Below are 25,731 nucleotides of genomic sequence, written 5' to 3' on the forward strand. Positions count from 1 at the left end.
TGAAGACCCAGGCTTCCTGCGTCACAATTTCATGAAGCAAGCCAGAAACACAGCTCTAATCCCTTTGGCCAGTCAGATAACCGGATCTTTAAGCCTCCCAGCAGCCCTGCCCCTGCACATTTTTCAGACACAGAGATCAGTTTGCCCAGGTGCATGCCAGTGGGAAGAAAACTGAGACAGAACATGAGCAACTGCTGTCCATCCCTACGCCCCTAGCATAAAGATGCCTCGTTACTTCTACCAAAAAGAAATACAGAAAAATGCCATTAGAGGGATTCAGACTTTGCACATCCACATCACTTGAGCCCTGCAGGCCATTCTGTGTCATATTTTTCAAGTGCACAGTGCTAACCATTCTCTGGAAACCCATAAACCAGAGCAGCTTGAGCCCTACCACCACCCCATAGTAGCTATTGGGGCCAGAGACCACCCATAAAAAGAAATTTCTCATTGTTCTGTTGTCTGGATAGTGAACACCTGGGTCTCAGTCCCCTCTATTACTCATTAGCTGGCAGTTTTAGTACAAACAAGGCCCGCCTTTTAATCTATTTGTGCTTCACTCTTCCCGTTGGAGATGTTAGGGGGATGGGTTGGATGACTGGTTCTCAATTTTGTTGTACGTGAGATCTTCTTGGGGAGCTTTTGGTAGGCCACACCCCACACCAGTTAAATTGGAGATCAGGGCATTGGCATTTTCAAAACCCGTCCACATGATTCTTATGTGCAGCTAAGTTTGAGAACCAGTGCATTATATGACTTCTAAGATCCTTCCAGATAGCATGTCTTTCCTCAACATCTGCATCTACTAGAATTTTGATTTTCTAAATATTCAGAATTCATGGAAAGCCCTCAAAGAAAGCCCACATTCAACCTTTAGAGAGAAAGTCACTTTGTCATGGTTTGCCCAACAACACCATATTGGTATTTAAAATCTATATAATGGTCTAAACCATTATGGGCCTTCATGCTTTTAAGAGGGTGGAAGGGCTAATGTGGTAACAGAACTATTACGGTATCATTTAATTTATTATTCTAGGGGATTGCTCTGAATGGTACCCCGGAGTTCTGAAAAAAAAATTAAAGTTTTCTAGTCAACTAGTATTAACCAAACTCTCATTTGTTCTGAGGACTGCTAAATTCAAGCTGGAGATAGAGAAGTGAAAACCTTTCACATTTGAGGAACTCACAGTCCAAGGTAGTAATAGTTATAATAGCTATAATAATAACAAAAGCAGCCACAATTTTAAGGTACTTACAGCACATTAGGCAATGTGACTGGTGCTTTTTACAAATTATTTTATCCTCTTACAAGAACCTTGCTAGGCCAGCATTATATCCTACATTTTACTGCTGAGGAAAATAAGGCCCAGAGAGGTTAGGTAACTTGCAAAGGTCACACAGCTAAGAATCGATCTGCCATTCCAACCTATGCTATTTCCACCATACCACAACACCTCTAGAAAGAAAAGATTGAGGGAGAAGGTTAACTTCGATGAGGGAGAGTCAGGACTGGGGTGGAAGAAATGCTGTGAATTGCTCATATGAAAGGTGCTATATGAAAATAAATATTATGAGTTAATATGTTAACTAGTTAACTATGTTTTGGGCTCAGTCCTGTGAGGAGACACAACCCTGGAACAGATGAATTCATTATGAAGGGCCAGTTCTTCACAGCCAGTTCCAGCTTCCTCAAATTAGTCTTACAAAATAAACCCACTGTGCTCCTCTTTGGATTGCACAGCTCAGCAATGTCATTTTTTAGCCAGTATTACGTCTTTCGATTTAGGCATATTTTCACTTTTACTGATTGTCTTCAGTAATACAAGACACACACAAGGGAGAGGATGGTGGTGGGCACAGCCATACCAGTCACTTTCTCTATGGTGTTCATCATCCAGTGCAGTGTGGACCAGCACATTCTGAGGGTGCATACACACACAATTCAAAATGAGTGAAGAAGTGGAGATCAATCTGTGTGTGTGTGTCTTTGTGTATATACCTGTACATAGTTACTCAGAGATCTAAATGTAAATCTAACATTTGAGAAAGCACTGAGCTAAAATAATTCACCCATGAAACCAGATGTAACTTGAAGGATAGTAAACACAGTATGGCCTAAAGCAGGAAAAGGGAAAAAGAAAGAAGCAATGAAGCTTTTCTTAATGAAGCTTTCACAAATCAACATTTTCATGTTGTAGCCAAACAAGTAAATGACCAAAGAACTTTAGGATCCTGAAGAATACTCACAAGTGACACAAAGTGGTTTAGATATCAGATATTTTAAAAAATATTCTAGAAAACAAAACCTATGGCTTTTACAGAGTGGAAATTTCCTGCACATACATAGAAAAGATGCATAATTGCACAAAGGTATTATGCATACATATATGTAAACACTTCATATGTAAAATGTATATATGTAAACTGTATGGCTGAATACATGCTTTTTATGAGGATGGGTTGATTGCACAGCAATCTTTTCATGTGGAAAATGACCTCCACTCTGCAAATTATGAGTAAGAAAGATATATCCTGTCATTACAAATAATAACATTGTGATAAGTCATAACACAACCCCGGATGAGATAACGTATGAACTACAGTGTAAATCTAGGTAACGTCTATTCCTAAAAGGGAATCAAGAAGTATTTATGAAACTGGAGCAATGAGATACTGCGTTAAAAGACTGAAAAGAGATACATGATTTCTTTTTATATTACTTACTATAACATTTTTTGAGAAGATTTGAAAAAATCAAATGAGAATAAAGATGACTGTATCTGAAATAGCTGATGTGCTCAAAACCCAATTTTTAAAATTTGTAGATTGGAATATTTTAACAAGACAAACAGACCTTAAGCTTATTTTTCCCTTCCAAATGCTTATCAAATAAGAAGTGAACATTTAGAACAGGTTTTCTATGTGAAATCCTCTTTCCATATTACACACACACACACACACACACACACACACTACTCTCTTTCCCCTTAGAATTGCAAAATCTCAACTACTGAACTAAAGATGCGAAGAACTAAAGGATGGATTAAAGCAGCATTTTTACCTTTTTGCTGATCAAACACAGATGGAGTGCTGAAATCCATGGTTGCCTGTCTCATCATTTACCATCAGAATGGCAAAAAGCATCCAGGTTTCTGGAGAGGAAAAAAACACAATCTCACATGTTACAGCCAACACATCAGTCAGATACAGCATCACTCGCCAAGACCTCTGTTTGAGAATTAGATGTGCATTAGAGCTGCAGGTTGTTGTCAAGGCAAATGATGGCAATAGGTAAGTGTAATTCCTGTAATAACTGCCAGAAAAAGAGTTACTTCATATGGCTCCATTCATCAGCTATGCTTGTGGGTAATTATCATACACCTTCCGACCCCCAACAAATAAACAAAAAAGCCCAAATTCTAAAAAACATCATTTGCAGGGGGCCACCTGCCTTGGATCAGAGCCAGGAAAACACTGGAGGTCGCGAAGCTTCAGCAGCTGGAATGTTGCTTTAAACCAAAAGAAATCTCAATGGGTGAGTGAGGATTCACAGGGCCAGACGGAGCATGTGCAAAGCTGCCAATGCAGTTGGATTCAGCTGTGTTCTTGGTGGAGTGAGAGCTGCATTTGGGTCATGTGAGCGGAGAGTGCCATCTCAATGGAATAGGACGTAAATAGTGTAGCAGGAAGCTGCTGGCCATGTGCTGTATAGAGTGATTATCGGCTTTCCTAGCTCATCTGTAGTCTTCCCCTTCAGCTAGCTTCATTCTCCAAATGACAGGCAGGATGACAGGAAGCAAGGGGCATTTGAAAGGTTAGATTTCAAGGCTCAGAGACCCATGACAATGAAATTAAAACAGTCTGCAATCACAAGGGTGTTCGGTGCAGTATTATCTGTGGTGGAAAAAAACAGAAAATACCAGAATGTACATCGCTTGAGCAACAGTTGAATAAAAGATAGTAAATTCATACTCTAGATTAAAAAATGTGAGGTAAATCTATATTCACCTAGTAGGATGTCTCTATTGTTAAATGAAAAAAAAAGTTATATATTTCATTTGTTCACATTTTTATAAAACCAAAAACCACCCACTGTATATGTAAATATATTTATATATGTTCTAAGGAACACCAAGGAAGATGTAGAAAGATACCCACCAAACGTTAATATTGGTTATCTCAGGGGATTGCAATTAAAGTAGTAGATTTTTAACTCTAGCCACCTTTGTATTTTTAGTCTTATTATAACAAATGTCTATTATTTTATATTTGTCATTAAAAATCTGATGTAATAAATTCAAAAAAACTAACAAAGCTTTATACTCAAGATAATTTGATTTTTGGGTAAATCACACAGCCAAACAGCAGGTGCTCCCCTAAATGCTGTTGAAAATGGTAATATTTTCTTTTTAACTTTGTGTGTGCATGCGGAAATGAAAGTGGAAACCACTTTTCTTCATATATGACCATAATTTGTTTTGATATGGACTGATATAATTTATGACATGTGTTCTTTGATAGGTGACCTTCTTTCTTATCTCTTGCTTCTCATATTTTCTCACTGCCTTATCATTTATTTCCATTAAACACATTATCTGGCCTCAACCTTTCCCACATCAGCCCCTCCCCCCCAAAATACCCTGCGTTCTTTTTATTTAAAACATGAGCAGAACCTACTTCTTCTAAATCATTATGCACCATGTGCTACACAGGTAAATCTCTTAAATTTCCCAGTGCTGTTTTTTCACATTAGCCATGAAAGTCAAGGCAAGAAGGCTCAGTGGACTGGCAAATAAAATGACTCATACTAGCACATACTCAGCAAAGGAGAGATGGCTCAAGCTTGCCCAAATGACTGAGGCAAAAGGATTTGGATTAATTTCCTTTTCATCCATTTGCTCATTGATCCATCAATTTCTACAGAAGGATTACCACATTCCAGTCATTTCTATAGGCTCTGATGATGCAGGCATGAGCAAGGTCTCCACACTCAATGAGCTTAACACTCTTGGGTGCAACTTCTGCTTCTGGCCAAGGTGGAGTCATAGGGACTGGATTTACCTACTGTGTAAACAACTAGAAAACTGGGCAAAATATCTGAAACAACAGTTTTCAGATAGCAGGTAGTGATCCCTGGAAGAAGAGAAACAGATGAACTGAGCCTGATGAGTGCCCAGCTGACTGCCTACGGTTTCCAGGCTGAAGCGCAGGGAGTGTATAGTGGGCTCAATGGTGGTCCCCCAGAAGATGCATAGACTATCCTAATCCTCAGAACCTGCAAAAGTGACCTTATCTGGAAAAGGGGTTTTTGCATATGTAATTAAGGATTTTGAGTAGAAATCATCCTAGATTATCTGACTGGGCCATAAATCCAATGACAAGTGTCCTCAGAAGAGCCACACAAAGAGACGGGGAAGTCATGTGAACAGAGATCGGAATGATGCAGCCACAAGCCAGGTACACTTGGAGCCACTAGAAACTGCAAAAGGCAAGAAATAGATTGTCCCCTGGAGACTTCAGAGGGAGTGCAACACATTCGCTGCTTGATTGATTTTAAACTTCTGGTCTCCGGAAGTGTAGGAGAATAATTTCTGTGTTTTCAGCCAAGTTTGTGCTAATTTGTCACAGCAGCTTCAAGAAATTAACACAGAGGAGGTACTCTCAAAATAAATGCAAAGCCTCTATAATTGTTACATATCTGTGCCCATTTATAACATTACCAAAAACCAAATTAAAATATAGGACAATTTCATGTGGGTAAAAGGGCTGTTTGGGGCTCATTTTGAAGAAAGGCAGTCAGAGTGGAAAGGATATGAGTTTGAGCTTGTTTCTCAGGAGCTGTGTGATTGAAGTAAAGCAAGTTACAGAGCTTTCTGAGCCTCAGTGTCTTAATCTGTGGCAAGAAAACTCCACCTCCTAACTTCTCGTGAGAGTTACTATGTTGAGTCTGCTTACTGGACTTCAAACAGAGAGAAAACCTTGCTATGCAACTAACGCCAACGTAAGATAACATTTGGTTGTTTTATCAAGTACATTTTGAAAAAGGCCCTTATTCAGACATATGGGGTGCCTGTGGTTCATTAACTCTTATCTGTAATATAGGAGGGGAAGAGAGAAGAGGTCTCTGTGATTGCAAAACCTGGCTGCTGGCTTCCCCTGCAGCTCATCTCCCACCACCTTTCTCAACCCTCACATCCAGTCACACTGCTCTCCTTTCTGTTCCACGAACATGCCTCTCCCAACCTCGCAAAACTTTGTCATTCTGTCCCTCCATTTGGAGTGTCTTTCTCCAGTTCAAATATCACCATTTCAGAGAGACTTTCCCTGACCACATTATCTAAAATAGCCCTCCCGTCCTTCACCCCACCAGTCACTTCCTTCTCCGGAATACCACTTACTGGATTTACAATGAGAAATAGCCCTGTCAGGGAGATTGGGCCACCATACTTCTCAGACTACCTGTGGCAAAGAGCCAAGTTTTAAAATTTCCAAAACATCATGGACTGATATATTACTAAAATACAACAAAATTAGTAATATAAAAATAAAATTTTACAAAATGCCAACCCCAATTTTTATTAGATTCAGCAGCCATAAAATTATATGTCAATAAAAATAATCAAAACAGGGCCGCCTGAGTGGCTCAGTTGGTTAAGTGTCTGCCTTGGCTCAGGTCATGATCCCAGGGTCCTGGGATTGAGCCCTACGTCCTGCTCCCTGCTCAGCAGGGAGCATGCTTCTCCCTCTGCTGCCTCCCATACTCATGCCGTCTCTCGCTCTCTCTCAAATAAATAAAATCGTAAAAAAATTAATCAAAACAAACAGAATAAAAAAGAATTACAAAAAATGTACACATTGTTCACTGAAAGTACATTTAGTCATTAATATGCTGTGCTGTCCATTACAGTAGCCCCTAGCCATATTACATAGCTATATAAATTTAATTAAAATTAGGGGCGCCTGGGTGGCTCAGTCATTTAGCGGCTCAGGGTGTGATCCCGGAGTCCTGGGATCGAGTCCCACATTGAGCTCCATGCTCTGCTGGGAGCCTGCTTCTTCCTCTCCCACTCCCCCTGCTTGTGTTCCCTCTCTCTCTGGCTGTCTCTCTGTCAAATAAATAAATCTTTTAAAAAAATTAAAATTAAAAATTTATTTCCTTAATTACTATGGCCATTGTGATTGTATTTTGTCATAATTAGAAACTTTTGCTCTTTGAGAAGTTCTTATAAGAAAATGGAAAGACAAACAACAGATAGGGAGAAAATATTTGTAAAATATATTTGATAAAGGACTTGTATCCAGAATACACAGAGAATCCTCAAAACTTAGTAAGAAAAAGCAAACAACCCCATTTTAAAAAGGGCAAAAATTTGAACAGACATGTCACCAAAGAAGAGACATAGATGGCAAATAAGTACATGAAAAGATGCTCAGCATTAATCATTAGAAAACTGTAAATCAAAATCACAACGAAATACCACCACACACCTATTGGAACAGCTTTAAAAAAAGCTAATAATTCACTGCATGCTGGTAAGGATGGGGGATCTCTGGCAGATTGCAGATGGCCACTGACATCTTGGAATATAGTTCAGCAGTTTCTTAGACAGTTAAACATAAATATGGCCCAGTGATCCAACTCCCAGGCATTCAGTGAAGAAAAATTAAAACACCTATTTTCACAATACATATGAATGTTTATAGCAGCTTTATTATCACTCAAAACTGGAAACAGTCCAAATGTTCATCAACTCGTGAATGAACAAACTGGGGTCCACATGACGATGGAATACTATCAGGAATAAAAAGGACAGAAGTATTGATACGTGCAACACACAGAGGAATCTTAAGTGTATTACACTGAGGGAAAGAAGCCAGACACAAAAGGCTATACACCACATGGCTCCACTTACAAGGCATTCTTGCAAAAAATACAGGGACAGAAGTCAAAGGAATGCTTTCCAGGGGAGGGAAAGGACTACAAAGTATGCAGAGAGAACTTCAGGAGTGACAGAAATACTCTGTATCTCAATCATGGTGATGGTTACATGCTCTGTATTCACTTGTCAAATTCCTATAACCAAACACCTCAAAAGGGTGCTTATGTAAATCATATCTCAATAAAGCTGAAAGAGTCAACAATACAAGTTTTAGCTCTATAATTTAACTAACAATGTTATCCTAAATTTTAAAGCAACTTTGTTAAAAATTAAATTGGAAATACCAAGTTTTAAAAATAAGTAAGTGCTTATATCAGATTTTTATACACTTTTAGATTATAGTTGACAAACTAACGTTAAAATATCACATATTTAACACTATTCTACTGTGCATGACTTTCCGTGCAAGCTTGACAAAACCCAAACAAGTCTACACAATGTTCAAGGAGACAAATCCATCACCACAGGCTTAGAGGTTGGGGCAATGTCAATTACTGTAACCAATTCTAAATGGTTACATTTAGAAGTACTCTCAATTTCTGTACTTACCTTGTCTCCAACTGGTGACGAGCAGTTCCTGGACTGGCACTAGCTATGCCCCAGACTTGGCCTAGGGACGATCTAAATCCCCCTTCCCTTGACCCTTCCATAGCGGGCTTCTTCTCATCATAAGGTTTCAGCTCAGAGGCCTTACTGATCTCCATATTCCACCTAAAGCAGCAGCGGCTTCCCTGTCCCATTCCAGTTGCAATTAATACAATGAGCTCATTTTCCCTTCTTATTAATTGTCACTCTCTGTAATTAAATTGTACTTCCTTAGGTCTTCATTATTTGTCTCTGTGTAGCTGATCCTGTCAGTCCCCAGACTTTTCAATGTGCTTCAGTTTCAACTTTCAAATGCCTTTATCTGTCTGAGGGTATTTTTCTAGAATTCAGAATGCCACTCTGCCAGCCCTCAGGGTAGGTCAGAAGTTCCAGGGGCTTACTCACACCCTCCCCCAACCAATGGCAGTCCTCAACCAGTGCCTCACGGGAGATGGTCTATACCCACCAGCTGCGTTGCCTTTGGGTGTAATGATCCTGAGACATGCTGTTTTATGCCATTTCCCTAAGTTTCCCTTTCAGGACTAAGCTCCATTGCCACCTGTGTTAACTGGTTTAAGAACATGCTTTTTATGGATTTCTGGTCCCTCCTTGTATGACCTCCCCCCTTTCCTACTAGTATTTTCCAGTACTTTTTAATCAGCCACTTGCGTTAGAATAATTGTCTCGGGGTCTGCTGCTAAGGAAACTGAAATTAAGACCCTTCTCCACTAGAGGGTAAACTTCATAAGGGCAAGGGCCCTTGTCTGCTTTGTCCATTCTGTGTCCCTACAGTCCAGCGCAGAGCGGGGCACAAAGGAGTTGCCCAATAAATACTTAGTGAACGAAGGACTTCACTGGATACTTTGAGAATAAAGAACATCATTGAATGACTTTCCCTGCCAAAGCTGATAATGTTACATTAAAACCCAATTAACCATAACTCACTGGGGTAATTCCATATTAAGTACTTTCTGGTAAGAACTTGTGATGAAAATTTCCCATATCAACAAGAAATCATCTGTTTGAGAATTTCAGATTTTAATGATATTCTGATTGTGCTGTAAACCAAAGGTGAACTCACAGAAAAATTTTAGGTAGTTCTACATTTTATTCAGGCAAAACCAGAGCTTTCCCTGCAATGAGCACAAGTTAGGGAAATAAGAGCTGTTAACAGGGGCAGCATAGACGGTGCTCAGGACCTTGGGCATCAGGCAGCCTTAGGTTTAAGTCCCCAGTTCAAGCACATTTCTAGTATACTTGTGATACTGAGCAAATCACTTATTCCAGTTACAAATGCAGATAAAAAATACTCATAGTGTTGCTGTCAGCATTGAGACCCAATAATGTATGTAAAATACTATTATGGGGAATTGAGAACCTGCACTGGTTTTAAAGAAATTTATCGAAGTCACTATCTATATTACTAAAAAATGCCTTTAGGTTTGTTTCTGATTATAGAAGAATATGCATAGTCTTTCTTTTCCTGGTTGAGTTAATTAAAACCAGGCCAAAGAAATCAGTTAATAGGTTAATTATTCATAAGACTCATGAGAAAAGTTAATCTCTCAAAATGAACATGGTTATAACTTTAAGTGAACAATTATAGTTCTCTACCACAAACTTGATAAATCCTGTAGTTTCTTGTAACAAATATAAATATTATGAAGTCAAAAGTCCTTGGATCTTTTAAAACAAAACGTTCAATACTTTATCTCTTTCCCCCCTTAGTAAGCAAATTCAACTTTATAATGCCAATATGACATCTAAGTCCAGATTAAACTTAAATTTTATGGAAATTGGCACATAATTTTTTTGAATCTTGTTATTTTAAAATCTACTTAAAGGCTAAAACTAACCAGCACTTTGCATTCTTAAAGTACTTAGGTCAACAACTTCTTTAAAACTTCCTATGAATTCATGACGTGTCATTTCAATTATAATTTTAATTAATACCGACTTAAATAATTCAAGTTTTTTCATAATTATTCCCACAATGCTCATTGTAGATGAATGTTTGTTTTTGCCCCAAATTCATCTGTTCAAACCTAATCCCCAATACGATGGCATGTGGAGGTGGGGGCCTTTGGGACCTTATTAGGTCATGACAGTGGAGCCATCAGGAATAGTATTAGTGCTCTTGTAACGACTTTTCTTTGAGACTTTAATGGATCCTTGTAAGTGGTCATTTCAGAGCTCCTAAGTCTGCAGTGTCCAATATGGTAGCTATCAGCTAATATATCTGGTTATTTAGCATTTGAAATGTGGCTAGTCCAAACTGAGATGTGCTGGAAGTGTAAAACACATATTGGATTTTGAAGACTTATCTGAAAAATATAATCTAAAATGTGCCTTATTTTAATAATTTTTATATTAATTCTATATTGTGATAATATTTTAGACAGACTGGATGAAATACAATATACCATTAAAATTAATTTCACCTGTTTCTGTTTATCTACTTTTGAATATGCCTACCAGACAAATTACTATTACATACGTGACTTGCATTTTATTTCTACCGGACACTGCTATTTTATAGGATTCCACGTAATCTTAAGGAAAGGCTGTTTAGCTGACTGGCTTACCCCTATCACTGATTGCCAGCAGGACTGATGGGGCACAGTTTGAAAAAGGGTAGAAGAGGAGAGGAAACAGGGCCACACTGAAGAACATGGAGCACTGAAGAGCCCCAAGAAGCCATCATCATTCCCATCATTACCATTATCGTTACGTGACACAAGAGTCGTCACCCACCCTTCAAGCATCACCTTCCTATGGTATCAGTCTACAGGCTCCTTTTGATTATGTCCCTGTAGAACTGGGGTTGCTTCTCAGTGAGGTGTGTTTCTCTTTATCGCTCCCCGATGCTTCTATCTCACCCTCATCCCCTCCCATCCTGCACACTTCTCTCCCGCCGGATCCTTGATTAGATGCTCTGTGAACCAGCACAGCTGGGGATGAAGAAGCAGTGGCTGCTCAAGAATACTGTCAACTGTGGAAAAGAACCGTGGACCACAGGATAAGATTCCTAGCTGCTATCCCTGGAGTCGAGAGGTTTCTAAACTACTTCTGAAATCAGTGCATACTGTCCAGAAGCTTATCTGGACCTTTCCTAAGGATAGATAGCCCATACACTTAAGAGTTCCCAGCGTTGATAGACCGGTGATGGGTAGTAAGGAGGGCACATATTGCATGGTGCACTGGGTGTTATACACAACTAATGAATCATCGAGCCTTACATCGAAAACCGGGGATGTACTGTATGGTGACTAACATAATATAATAAAAAATCATTATTAAAAAAAAAAAAAGAGTTCCCAGCGTTTTACTCAGAACTATATTCTTTTTTTTTTTTTTAAAGATTTTATTTATTTATTTGACAGAGATAGAGACAGCCAGCGAGAGAGGGAACACAAGCAGGGGGAGTGGGAGAGGAAGAAGCAGGCTCCTAGCAGAGGAGCCCGATGTGGGGCTCGATCCCATAACGCCGGGACCATGCCCCGAGCCGAAGGCAGACGCTCAACCGCTGTGCCACCCAGGCACCCCAGCAGAACTATATTCTTGTCTGAAATCCTGGGAGAACTGAAAATCAATGGTCTCTGTCACTTCGGATCTCCAACCATTTATTTATATTCTACCCACTCATTTCAGGAAGCAGCAATATGAACTTTCTCCCTATAAAATGTGCAGTATACTTTATACATATACATTATTCTTAAAATAATTTTCATATTGCTTTGATCTTATAACTTGTACCTTTTAACACTCATCTACTTACTCATTCACACAAACAAACACTTAGCACTTACTATGTGCCAGGGATTCTTAGAGCTTAAACTATATCTCCTTTACAAAGACTTCTTTGACCATTTAACATTCATTACCCTATCTGGCACTTAATCACAAATTATTGATATTTTGCATGGTGTTTTTTAGAATTTGTTATTTGATCATGTTAGACTTACATTCGCAACTAAATTCTAAGTTCCCAGAAGGCCTGAGCTGATTGATAGGTCTTTCATCTCTCACAGTTCCAAGAGTGCTACGCTCACAGTAGCCAGTAATAGATACTGGTGTGTTAAATACCCAACGCTAAATGCTCAAATGGGCAAATCCAACTTTTGGCAAAATGATGAATTGGGTGATGGGGCCTTCTGACTCCACAGTGAGTGCCCCTCTTCTCCCCTTCCCAGTCTGCCCAGTCCCATTCCTATTTAGTGCAGACACCCCTATTTCTGACTTTGCCCTATGTTTTCCTTTTAGTTTCCAGGCTACTGTCACCTTTTTTTTTTTTTTTTAAGATTTTTATTTATTCATTTGAGAGAAACAGGAGAGCACAAGCAGGGGAAAGGGCAGAGAGAAAGGGAGAAGCAGAATCTCCTGCTGAGCCTCAACAGGAAGTCCCACGCAGGGCCCAACACGGGGCTGAGATCATGATCTGAGCCGAAATCAAGGAGCAGACGCTTAATTCACTGAGTCACCCAGGTGCCCCAGGCTACCGTAACCTTTTACGAGCACATCATGTGAACTTGGTGAGTATTTACCAGGCATTTCTAGCATGCTGAGATTAATCTGTAGCAGTGGCTTTATTCATTCATCCATCCTATGATAAATATTTAATGAACACTAATTACGTACCAGGCAACGGTGCTGGTGCTGGGGGCATGGTGGTAACCAAAACAGACATGAGGTCCCCATTCATATGAGGCTTTCAGTTTAGGGTTGATTTACCAGGCTACCTTTTGTGGCCTCCTGGCACCTCAGAGTCCTGCTATTCTTGATCACTAGAAGCCTGAAGAAATATCTCTGAAAGACCACCTTCTGTAAGGACACAGTAATCCTCCCTATACCTGGGTAGACAGAAAGTTCTTCCTTCTATCCTTCTACTGAATAATAGACTGCTCTTCCTTCTGTCCTTGTGTTGAATAATGCTGCTCTTCTGGCCTCTAGAAGGCACATTTGCTAACCCCACCTTGGCCAGATGAAAAACGCTAAGGGAATTTTCACCCTGCTATGCCAGTTGGCTGTATTAGGCCAGTACTTGCTGATGACTACTAATACCCATAGATGTCCACAGATTAGAATAATTTTGGCCTTTATTTTAAAATCCCAAATAGATCTTTTTAAAATTTTTTTTTCTCTGAACTGCATTTGTTTCATTTCTAGATTTCCATCTCAACTGGAAACTGTGGGGATTTACCTTCAATTGCATCTGGGTTGTGGCCATTCCTCAGCAACCTGATGGTTTGGGAAAATACAGAAAACAAAACATAATAGAAACCCAACCCATGATGCTTTTTTAAATGTCTGTGCGGATGGCGAATTTACTGAACATCTCAAAAGTGTTTTTAAAAGTTCTAACTTTGGCTACATATCCTTTCCTTCTATTTTCAACTCATGAATGATTGGCCACATTCAAATGAAGTCCTGTGGTTTGAATTAAGTTAGGATGTCAGAGAGGTCTGGCTCCAGCAAGCTCACTCCTCCCCACCACTTCCTGACAGACTCTCAAGTGTTTAGAAGTTATTTTCCTTTGCATTAATTTTTCTGAGAGGAAATCCTTGTGAGGAATCTAGTTGAACTTGGCTCTCCAAAGTTTCTTGTAGAATTAGAAAAACAAAATTTGAGGTTACTAAGCAGGTTAATGGAAGAGAAGCCTGTGGCTGTTTGCTCAGAATAGTTGCTAATGAGGCCAACTCTCACTCTGCAGAGTTGCTCTGTTTTGTGACCACAGACTGTACCCCTAACAACCACAAAGGGGATGGGATATGATAGAGTGTCTTGTATCAGTGCCAGTCACTGCCAACTGCAAAGACAACATAAAACATGACACATTCTTGGTACATGAGAGCCCCAGTGTGATCGCTGTAGGCTAAAGTGATGCTTCTTAAATTTTAATGGGCATAAATATCACCTGGGGATCATCTTATGGGGCAGATTCTGACTTAGTAGATCTGAGCAAGAAAGAGTCTGGATTTTTACCAAGTTCCCAGATGCTGCTGTTAGTTGGCTCATTCTTTATGTAGCAAGGGGCTAGAAAATATTTTAAATGCTAAGTAAAATATACACTTAGTGGGCTTTTACACCAAGGTTCTCTACTGGACAGTAAAGACCTAGAAATATTAACTGAGCCCCCAAGGGGCCACAGAAAATGCATCTGTAGTAGAAGTGAGACAGAGGTGGGGATTGGAATATCTGTGGCTGTTTTTAGGTTAAAGAAGGAGTACAGGCCTATAGCTAGATGTTATTAGGATCACAGAGCCTGAGCTTCCTTCAGAGTTTTGTTCCCATTCTAGTTCTGTGCATTTGGGCAAACTATATTTCTCCCAATATGTACACTGGAGATAATAGTGGTCCTCACCTTAAAAGGCCGTTGGGTGAAATGGGATAACAAAACAGTGGTATACTGAAGTCAGCGCCTACTGGCTCTCTAGAACTAACTGTGAAGTATTGAGGAATTTTATGAGGTGCTTTGGTAGCCTGAAATTAGCAATGGTGGGAATACTTACACCAGGGAAATTGGCAAATGCTACTTGTAAGGGCTATTTTTTGTTTTTTTGAGAGCTAATTTACCAGCATACCACTCTGTGTAAATTACCTAGTGCCTAAAGAGCTTGATAAATACGAGTACTATCTTACCTACCTTACTGAATTCTTCCAGCACTTGTGGTTTGAAACACATCCTTTAGCACTGGATATTTTACACCAGTTTCCTTCTCAATACATTCTATAATTGGGTTATTCACAAGAGTGGGTCTTTAGAAACTGGATGCTGCAGAGGTATGACCATATTCTGCCATATCCCATGATTGATCAATGCCTTGCTTTTTGAGGTCTCCAAGGAAACTACTGAGCACAGTTTCAGAATTTTTGGAGTTCATTGCTCTAAGAGTTTTGATTCCTTTCACAGGAAAAATCAGGGTTCAAGCTGTAGGATCTCAGGGTAGATCCCAAGATATTAATGTCTCTTCAAAGTCCGTCCCATGAAAATCAGAACATGGAGAAAGAGAATATATACGAGTGCTGTAAAATAGATCTGTGTCCCAGTCACAAGTTTTCACACATTTGTCAAAATAATTGTAGCTGGTAGATTAATTGTGGAATGGCACCTGCCACAGCAAGTAGGGAGGTAATGTCCCTGTGTATTTGTGCCAACAACATAGATCTGAACATGAGATCTCAAGAATAAGCCTAGCCATCTAATGTGAATGCCCTCAGCTCTTCTCTGATGTTCCTCCAAATTCCTCTGTTCCTTCCCCCAGCTCCTCTTCAGTCCCTTCTGCTGCAAAGAAAGAAGTGTCTTTTCTCCTTGGGAATGCTAGACCACCACTAGTGTATCTCATTCTACATAAAAACTTTCCCTAGAGAGGCAGATTTGCACAACCAGTAAGAGCTTGACTGAAGCATGACTGGCTAGGCAAGTCCCCATCTTGAAACTTGATGCTATTTAAGCTATGCCTTACTTTCCTCATCTGTAAAGTCAGAATCATATTAGTGACTTCCCATAAGGTTTTTGAGTGAATTAAATTGATTTAAATATGTCAAGCTCTTAAAGCAATGCGTTATACATAGTAATTCTTATATACATTTACTATTATTTCCAACAATTATTTCATCTCTTTTGCAACTTCACCTGTTTCCCCCAGGATCCTTTCCCTTAGCCTACATGTAGGCTCACATCTTCCAATCCTCAAAAAACTGAAACAATATAAAACAAAACTGTGATGTTTCTTCAAACAGGTTTACTCTTCCTTTCCCAACGTGCTTTTGGGGGAGAAAAAAAAAAAAGCCTACATTTGCTCTTTTCTTCCTGACCACCCAGTCTTTCCTTGGTCTGTTTAAATTTCAGTCTTATAGCTGCTCAGCACAATCCCTACTGTGCAGACAATCTGTTGACTGGACACCAGTTTTGATGAAATGGCTAGGATTCACTTTACCTACGGCTGCACCTATGGCTCATGGACTTGTCAGTAATGTCTGCTATGCATAACAGAGAGGCTCAAATAATATTTCCCACATGTCTCAGGGCTTCTACCCCTTAAGCATCCAGGATTACTTTGGGGGGTAGAGGCGGGCCTTTGGCAGTGGAGCCTAGGCAATGTGGTATGGTGGAAAGAAGGGTGAACTTTGTTATCACAAGACCTGGGCTCAAGTTCTCTTCTGTTCTACACATTGTACATTATTATAGATGCTTCACCAATATTTGTTCAAGTACACTGAACTATTTCCCAGCAAACCACTCAGGGCTCTTGCCTTCTTATTTTTATGCTAATGGATCAGTTATCCAGGTTGGTTCTGACTTTGACAGAGCCTGAACGATGTTGTGTGTCTGAGCCTGTAAGTCAGGCTTCTATGCACAAAAGTGAGTAAACCCAGGGGCTTTGGAAGGATTTTGTCTCTGAAGGAAGATTAAGGCAGGAAGATGAAATTGGTCACAGGACCCAGCTCTGACCCTTTAAATAAAGAAATGGGGCTCAGATGAAATCCTCTCCAGCTTGAAGCCAGTCTGGTTTTCCTCTGGTATCGTCTATAATGTATATTATCTCTTTCTAGCTCTGCCTCTAATCTCTTTTTCTTCTCAGGAGAATCTTAACCCCTGAACTTCTCCTGTCACATGTCCTGAAAAAAATTCTGAATGTTCAGAGAATCATAAAATACATTAGAGCAAAAAATTATCTTAATCATCCTCATTTTACAAACAGACTCAGAGAGTTGATAACTAAACCAATAACCATCAGAGAAAATAATTTTCTTTCATTGTAGGAAGAAAAATAAGGAAGTTTGGATTATTGCTCAGCTGGTTGAGGCGACACTCCCATTGCATGAATACAGCATCAACAATTTAATGACATCAAGGGCTTGGGGGTTTCCTTTACACGTTGTCCAAAAGGATGTTTTCACATGAGCTCCTGCCAGATAACAGTTTTGAAATGCTGAGTTGATATCCAACAATCCCTTTTCGGATTTCACAAGCTTTTTGTGAGACACAATTAAAAATACATCTGTTTTCTTCTCCACTGAAAGTGCCATTGGAGTAAACAGATTGATATTAAGCTTACAGAGCAGAGAATTAAAATTTTAGCCAAACCATTATGTATTGTATTTGGTCTAAATTATGCTTAACAACTGGTTTGGTAGGCTTTGGGTCTCTAAAGTAACCATCTTTTTGGGATCATAGAGACCCAGGCTGCATGTTTCTGGGTAAAACCATGCTTGAGTCCTTCTTTGGCCTACTTTGTCCTATTTGTCAGTGAGAGATGTGCTGTGGAAGTTATACATGTAGCAATATATCAGCCTTTAGGCAACTTTCGCTTGGTGGAACATTTCATCTGTTTGCAGGATTTCAGCTTCCAGAGCTTATATTCTGACATTTCCCCTTCTTTCCCTCAGGGAAGCAAATTCTGCTGAAATCCAAATTGAGAAATAGAAGGAAAAAAGAGATCTTAATTTGCAGCATGAGATTTTAGGCACGATGAGGCTTAAGGAAACAATACAATTTTTAAGAGCTAAATCTGAATGAATCTCTAAATCTTCAATCAGACAACAGGCTTAAACCTTCCTTCATCCAGTTGAGCAAACAAACTGAAATTCTATGGGCATAGGAATATAGCTGTCATTTGATTATATATTCTCTTTGTTATAACTTAAGATACAAAGCACATATAGGGAGAGGCTTTAGCTATTTGCCTGCTAGACTGAGATGTGAGAAGAGTGATTTTCATTATCAGGCAACTAATAATTGATGGGAATAAGAGGTGGCTATGATGATCTTCGAATCCCCCTTTGGCAACAATAGACTCCACAAGAGGAAATCAGCCTGTTTAAGTGCTATTTGTGTAATTCTGTTTGTATGGAAGCATACTCCTGTGTATTAAATTCTACGCTTACCATGCACGAATAGAGATCCAAATCAGAATTCTTAAGTTTCTCTGAGTGAAAAACAAAAGCAGTGGGTAGTGAGGGGCCAGAGCTATAGGGAACCAAGTGGATGTGGGGCCCAAATTGCTACTTCTATCTCTACAGTTCACCCAATCCTACGCTTCATTCCCTGAGATTGTACACTGTATGTATTTTCATTGTGCTGTGCATGTCCACATACTAGTTTTTCTCATTGCTCCGTAATAAGTAGATTTCTCATGGCTCACGAAATAGACACATTTTTGCACTGTTATTATATCTATTGACATTAAAGTCCCACATCTCAGAGAGGGATTTTAAAAGATCGTGCACCCACGTTTCTGTGATGTTTCTTCATCAAAAAGCAATTTTAAAACCACAGTTTTAAATATCAAGAAATGAATTTGGATAGAGTTCAGTAATTGCAAACAGTCACGTTTAATTCCAAGAGTGAGGTTTCTGTTACAGGTTTTCACTTATTGCACTAGGCTGGCAAAAGTTTCTCATGTAATTACAATGGGGAATTAAAATTCATTTCACTGCAACATGAAAACCTTTAAGAGAAATCTCATTCTTTGAATTAAATAGGCTGTTTATAATTATTAACACTTATTTTAATTCACTTTCTGGTATTCAGAGCTGCGGTTTTGCAATTGTTTTTTTCAAGGAGAAACGCTGGTATTTCTGGACTATGAGCAACATATGGTATCAAGATGTGGTTTTAATTTGCATTCCCTCATGAGTAATGATGCCGAGCACCTTTTCATTTGCTATTTGACCTTTTTGATATTCTCTTTGCTAAGTGGCTGCTCAGGATTCTTGTCCAATTTTAAAACTGTGCTGTCTATTGTTTTCTTATGGATTTACAGAATGTTTAAAAAGATATTCTTGATATAAACCCTTTGTTGGATGTCTGTGTGTGTGCATTTGTGTGTGTGCATGCCAATCTAGGGTTTGGTTTTCCATTTTCTTAATGGTGTCTTTTATTGAATGGATTTTCTTAATTTAATAAAATCCAATTTATCAGTATTGCCTGTGTGTATTTAAGAAACTGTGGCCTCCCCTGGGGTCCTGAAGACATTTCTTGTGTTTTCTTCTACAAGTTTGGTTGTTTTACTTTTCAACTTTAGGTATATGATCCATCTTGAATGAACTTTTGTGTATGGTTTGAGGTGAGGGCCAAGCTTCTTTTCTTTTCCATTTGAGCCAGCGTTATTTATTGAAAAACCATCTGTCCTTCTTCCACTGAATTGCTGTGGTGTCGTTGTCATGAAGGAAGTGACTGATCATATGGGTGTAGATCTGTTAAACTCTTATTTCACTGTCTACTGTCTATTCTTATATTAACACCACACTGTTTTAATTACTCTAGCTTTGATATCTGGTTTTGTTTTTCTCCTTCAAGATTGCCTCAGTTCTTTTAGATCTTTTGTATTTCCATATATGTATTACAAGTAGCTTGTCAATTTCCACCAGTTAAAAAAAGCTGCAAAGATTTTTATTGGGACTGTACTGGCTGTAGAGATGAATATGGAGAGAATTGATATATTAACCATGTTACATCCTTGAATCCCATGTTCGTGTTATCTTCCTTCATTTATTTAGGTCTTCTTTTACTTCTCTCAGTACTTTTTTGTAGCTTTAAGTGTAGGAGTATTGTATATCCTTCATTAAATCTATTCTATAATTGATGTTTTTGGTGCTTTTAAAATTTTATTATCTAATTGTTTGTTTCTTTTTAAAAATAGATTCATTTCTCTGTTGAAATTCTCCAACTTTTCTTCTGGCTACCATTTCCTACATTTTCTTGAACATATTGATCATGATTATTTTAAACTACCTGTGGGCTAATGTCAATATCTGAATTGCCTATAAATATTTTTCTATTATCCATATTTTTAATTGGATTTTGGTAATTTGATCCCCTTTATTTTATTTTTTTAATATTTTCACAGGCATCATCATTTTTGGTTAAATGCCAGATGTCATCAATGAAAAATTATAAAGACTTGAGATGATGTTATCCTCTTCCAAGGTTAAGTTTTCTTCTGATAGGCAGATAGTCAAGATTTGGAGAAAGCTTGATTTTAGCTTCTTGGGGCTAGTCCATTTCAGTTTTTTCCTATTTCTCTGGATTGGTGCTTATTCCTACAGCATGCTTCTTATTCTTAGGGCCTGACTCTTCTGAGGTTTCAATTCAAAACCTGGGATTTGTACCAAGCTATCTCACCTTAGTAAGGCTTTAATTATGACTTCTGCCTCCCTAGTACTACTGACCTCTCTGATTTCAGAGGGAATGTATATGTAGAATTTCAGTGTCTTTCTCTGCTCATCTCCCTCCTCTAGGACTTGGTTCCCCAAGTAGCAAACTCCAAGCTACTCCAAACTCTGACTTCTGCCTCTTCAATCCAATGAGACTATTGTTGCATGCCCCCCATTCTACAATTTGCAAATGTCTATAGGAAAATATCTGGGAAGAATGTGGAACTCATGTCATGGGCTTTCCTTCAAATCTCTTCTGTATTTGTTGTCTCTAATGCCTTCAGAAAATTGCTTTGGCTATTGTGTGCAATATTGAGGTTGTTTTTGAAGACAGTGTTAGTATGATGCCAGCTAGGGCTGTGTAAAGCGGAACTATTTTTCCGGGAAAACAAAACAAACCTTGTGCTAAGTCCTTTTCTCAGATGCTATCACCTCATCAAAGATCAGAGGTTAGGGTAGGATGTCGGAAGAAACAAGAAAAGATCAATTATTATTCATTCAGAATGAACTGTGTTGGAAAATGGAGCTTAGACAATGCACAAATGGCTTCCTAACCTTTGAAAACATGTTGAAAATTAAATGTAAAGGATTAACCCTGATAATGAATCAAAACTCATGCTGCTTCCTGCTCATTTTCAAAGGAAAAAAGATGACACCATATATGGCTCCACAACTTTCCTCTGAAAATTTATTTTTAAAAATAAGTTGTCATGTTTTTATTTCTTAGTTGGGCATACCCACAGTGTTCAACACTGGTCAAAAGTAAAAGCATCTGTAACCATAATTGTCCTAAAACTTTGTGATAAAAGTAATTTAGGGCAGCCAACTCTTAAGAATTCATGGTAAGAAAGTTTTATAAGCAATGTAGGGAGGATGAATCAGAGAGGAAAGGAGCAGATAAGAAATTCTTTTCTTTTAATTTTTAAAAAGATTTTATTTACTTGTTTGAGAGAAAGAGAGCAAGAGAGAGCAGGAGTGGTGGGGAGGGGCAGAGGGAGAGGGAGAAGCAGACCCCCGTTGAGCAGGGAGCTACATGTGGGGCTCGATGCAGGGCTCGATGCGGGGCTCGATCCCAGGACCCCAAGATCATGACCTGAGCTTAACTGACTGAGCCACCCAGGCACCCCAAGAGTAGACAGGAAATTCTTAAGGAGGTAGGTTTCTCAGATCTGGAGGGGCACTGGTATAAAGAATAGGAATGGCTATAAGAGTCATCCCATCCCAGGAATGATCCAATTCAGTTTTCTGTATCACCCCCTCTTCTATCAGTGACTCTTCAGAGGCATCAGGGTCCTGATGCTGCTCAGGGTTCCCACTCCTAGCTCCTAGGCCTGTCCAGAGGACCTGAACTGGGGGTGAGGGTGGGGTAGAAGAGTGGGGAAATTAAGAGGTTGATCTGCTACTTGCTAGATGTGTGAACTTCACCAAGTTACTTCATCAATCTGTTAAGAAGTGTTTTATTGCAAGTAATAGGAAACTAAGCCCAGAGGAATAACACACTATCTCATATATTAAGAAGTCTAGAACAGAACTTCTGTAGGATTGGTTGATACAATGGCTTGATAACATCACAAAGAACCCAGGTTCTGTCTATCTTTCTACTCTGCATCTTATGTATTGGTATTGTCTTTAGCTCTTTGGTTACCCGAGTTACATCCAGACACAATATCTGAAGGAAAAAATGGAAATTTTCCTTCCTATGTATCTCTTTTTATTAGCTAGTAATGCTTTCCCAGTATCCCCCCAGCACACCTCATTTCATGATTTGTTGAACATAACATAGGTCCCTTGCTCCTGCCTAAGCCAATCTCCAGATTCTGGCCTCCAGAATCTGTATATAAGCCAAAGCCACCTGGGGAGAGACGGACATTTGAATAAAAGTGAACTCTGCCCACAAGGAAGGAGGGTATTAGGTAGATAACCACTGGTGTCTCCTGTACTTGATTTGCTGAGTCTTATTTTCTTTATCTGCAACATTAAGAAATAATAGTATTTGGCTTTTAGAATTGTTAAAAGGCTTAAATGCAAGAATCCATGGGTTATTCCTCCAAAAATTCCCACTAGACTTGAATTTCTATATAACTTCTGAAACTGTGCCCCATAGGGTTAAGGAGGTTGAGACTAACAGCAAATTTAAAGCTTGTTTTTCAAAGACTTGTTTCTCCCTAATCAGTTATTGTTTCTTTTAGCCCTCACTAACAAATCCCCTAGCTGTCTCCACAGAGGCCTGGACTGACACAAATGAAGGTCACTGATGATTCTAGCCTATGAACAAGCTAGACCCTGCATTCCTTCTCAGAGATAAGGAGCTCTAGACCCCATCCAGTTTATAACAACTTTTGGAGCATGTACACAGCCTTCTCCTTGTCTTACAGGTCATCTCCTGAGGTCAGGGGCCAAATTTTGCCTCATTTTAATGTTAAATCTCCACCCCAAAGTGAACATGGGATGTCACATATATGTTTGCTCAATGTAGATGCTCTATACTTCCTCATAAATAGTATTACACTTTCCCACCTTTTTCTTCAATATGTAAATAGTCCCAACTGCTATGATTGTCAAACTTGTTCTAATCCGAGTCGGGGGAGGTAGATTTGAGGCTTGCCCTTCCATCTCCTCATCTGGCTGTCTCTCAAATAAACCTTTCCTTGCTGCATACTCGCTGTCTAAGTTATCGGCTTTGTTGCATGTCAGGCGTATGAACTTGGGTTTGGTTACATTTCTGCTCTATTGATAATACCTCTTAGCTACCATTCATTTTTGTCTTGGTGTCATATGCTACAATAGGTACTCTCTCCTCTCTCTCTCTCTCTCTCTCTCTATATATATATATATATACATATATATATGTATATATATACATATATATATATATATATATATACATATATATATGTATATATATATACATATATATATGTATATATATATATATTTCTAATCCATTCACCAAAAATGTATTCATGCATTCTCTTCATTCATTCATTCAACACCTATTTGATTGCCAGGAATGTCATCTTCAGACAATGCAACAGGTTTAGAAAGGCTGACTTGTATCTTTAAAATGACATAGTAAGTGAGTGGCCAAGTTAGATACCTGCTTAGGCAGGATCAAGGGACCTATGTTATGTTCAACAAATCATGAAATGAGGTGTGCTGTGGGGATACTGGGAAAGCATTACTAGTTAATAAAAAGAGATACATAGGAAGGAAAATTTGGTTCTGACTCCACAGCTTACAAAACCTTTATGACTTCCTTTCCCAAAAGCCTCCTCAGGGTCCCATTTCACCAAGCTTAACCTATTAAAAGGGGTGGCTGGGAGCAACTATGGGGTGTCAACTCACACTCTGAGGTCCAAAGAAGAGAACATTCTTATTAGATTGCCCACACGAGCCGCTTCCCTGGAACTTTGGGGTTAGTTCTGATTGGCTCCAGCAGATGGCAGGTTGGTAACAGTCAGCACTTGCCTCCTCTCCTTAAAAAGAAGCGACTGAAGTGGTGAGAATGACTTTCTTGGCAAACTGTACAAATCAAATTCATCACTTTTTGCTCCCGCTCTGTAGGAAGGGCAGCTGGCCCTCTTCAGCTATTTCCGGGCAGGAAGTGAAAGATGAAATAACTGCATGTGAATTAACCTTTTTACTTTTAAAAAGTGCTCTCATTTTTATATACACATTTGTCCCAGTTAGAAATGTTGAGATGCTTAGAACAGACTTTCTCACCTATTGTTATCAATTGTATTGCTTTATTCACTCAAATGCTGTGAGCTCCCTAAAGCAGCAGGTACAGTGACTTATCTCTGGACACCCGACATCAGGCACGCGGTGTATTCTGACTGCTTAGTCAGTATTTGCAGAGTGCATTCATGAATGTCCTGGAGTTGGATGATCTGGATTTGAGCTTTGTCTCAGTTATTTCCTATCTGGGAGGTTCTTAGTAAGTCATATGCTCTCTGAGCCTCAGTTTCCCAGTAACATGGTGATGATGATGATGGTGATAATTCCTAAGCCCACTTGTTGTGACAGGGAGCCTGCTTCTCCCCTCTGCCGCTCCCCTTCCTTGTGCATAAGCGCTCTCTCTCTCTGACAAATACATAAATAAAATCTTAAAAAAAAAAAAAGTACTTATCAGAGATAGTTTTTGTTTTTTAGGTGAATGTGTGAAAGTTATAAAATATACTAGTAGTAGATAATTCCTGATAGGGATTAGAATATAAAGTGCCTGGGCAAGAATTTAGCCAGGTCCCATTGGGGACATCTCATCTCCGGTTGTCATTTCCTGCCCACTGTTCAAGGACTTATCTGCATCACATGGAGAATCACTGAAGTCATCTACTTATTATCTGTCTTGGCTCCAATTCTACTTTTTTCAACCCCAGTTTCTAAAGGTCTTATTTCAGGAAGTCCTTCCATTACCTGATTTCAATCTGCTTTTCCCAAGTGACCATCTGCCACTCACTTACGTACATGCACAAAGCATCCACAGCAGGCAGCGGGTTTACTCCTGGAAGCCCAACTGCCTTGAGCACTTCCAGTTCTCTGCCTGTGTGTACTCTCACTCCCTCTCCTTCTCCACGTTATCCACCAAACCACACTCATTAGTCTTGCCAACACTTCCTCTGAGAAGGCCTTCTCTAGCCCACACCAATCTCCTACCTTAGAACTCCCATTTGCTCTCACGAGGCAGTGTGGAACACCAGGTATCTAAGGGCATGGTCTTGGGGGTCAGACAGCCTGGAATCAAATCCTGGCAAGTTACTTAAACTTTGTGTGCCTTGGTTACTTTATCCTTATAATGAAAATAATAATAGTACCTACCTCATAAAGATGTTTTGAGGATTTAATGAGAAAATGTAAATAAAGCATTTAGCATAGTGATTGGAAAAGAGTAAGCACTCAACACACAGTAGTTAGTATTATTACCATCATTATCATTAAATAGATTACTTGATACTTCTTTGGCACATTTTTGGACCATGCCACCTCTTCTTGGTAGGGCAGTCAGCCTCTTGTATTCAAGGACCATATTTTATGTTTCTTTGTAGCC

General features: G+C 39.2%; 1 protein-coding gene across 2 annotated transcripts in view; it reads right to left on the bottom strand.

Annotated features, from left to right (window-relative positions):
* The window catches only part of ANKRD55 (ankyrin repeat domain 55), a 369,279-nt gene that overhangs the window by 86,920 nt on the left and 256,628 nt on the right, over positions 1-25,731 (bottom strand). For both annotated transcript variants that reach the window (XM_057307266.1, XM_057307265.1), the window contains one exon: positions 3,062-3,152. In XM_057307266.1, the coding sequence (XP_057163249.1) occupies positions 3,062-3,119 (58 nt within the window). In that variant the 5' untranslated portion in view covers positions 3,120-3,152. The remainder of the gene's footprint in view (positions 1-3,061; positions 3,153-25,731) is intronic.

This window comes from Ursus arctos, unplaced genomic scaffold (assembly GCF_023065955.2).
Source record: "Ursus arctos isolate Adak ecotype North America unplaced genomic scaffold, UrsArc2.0 scaffold_5, whole genome shotgun sequence".
Lineage (NCBI taxonomy): Eukaryota > Metazoa > Chordata > Mammalia > Carnivora > Ursidae > Ursus > Ursus arctos.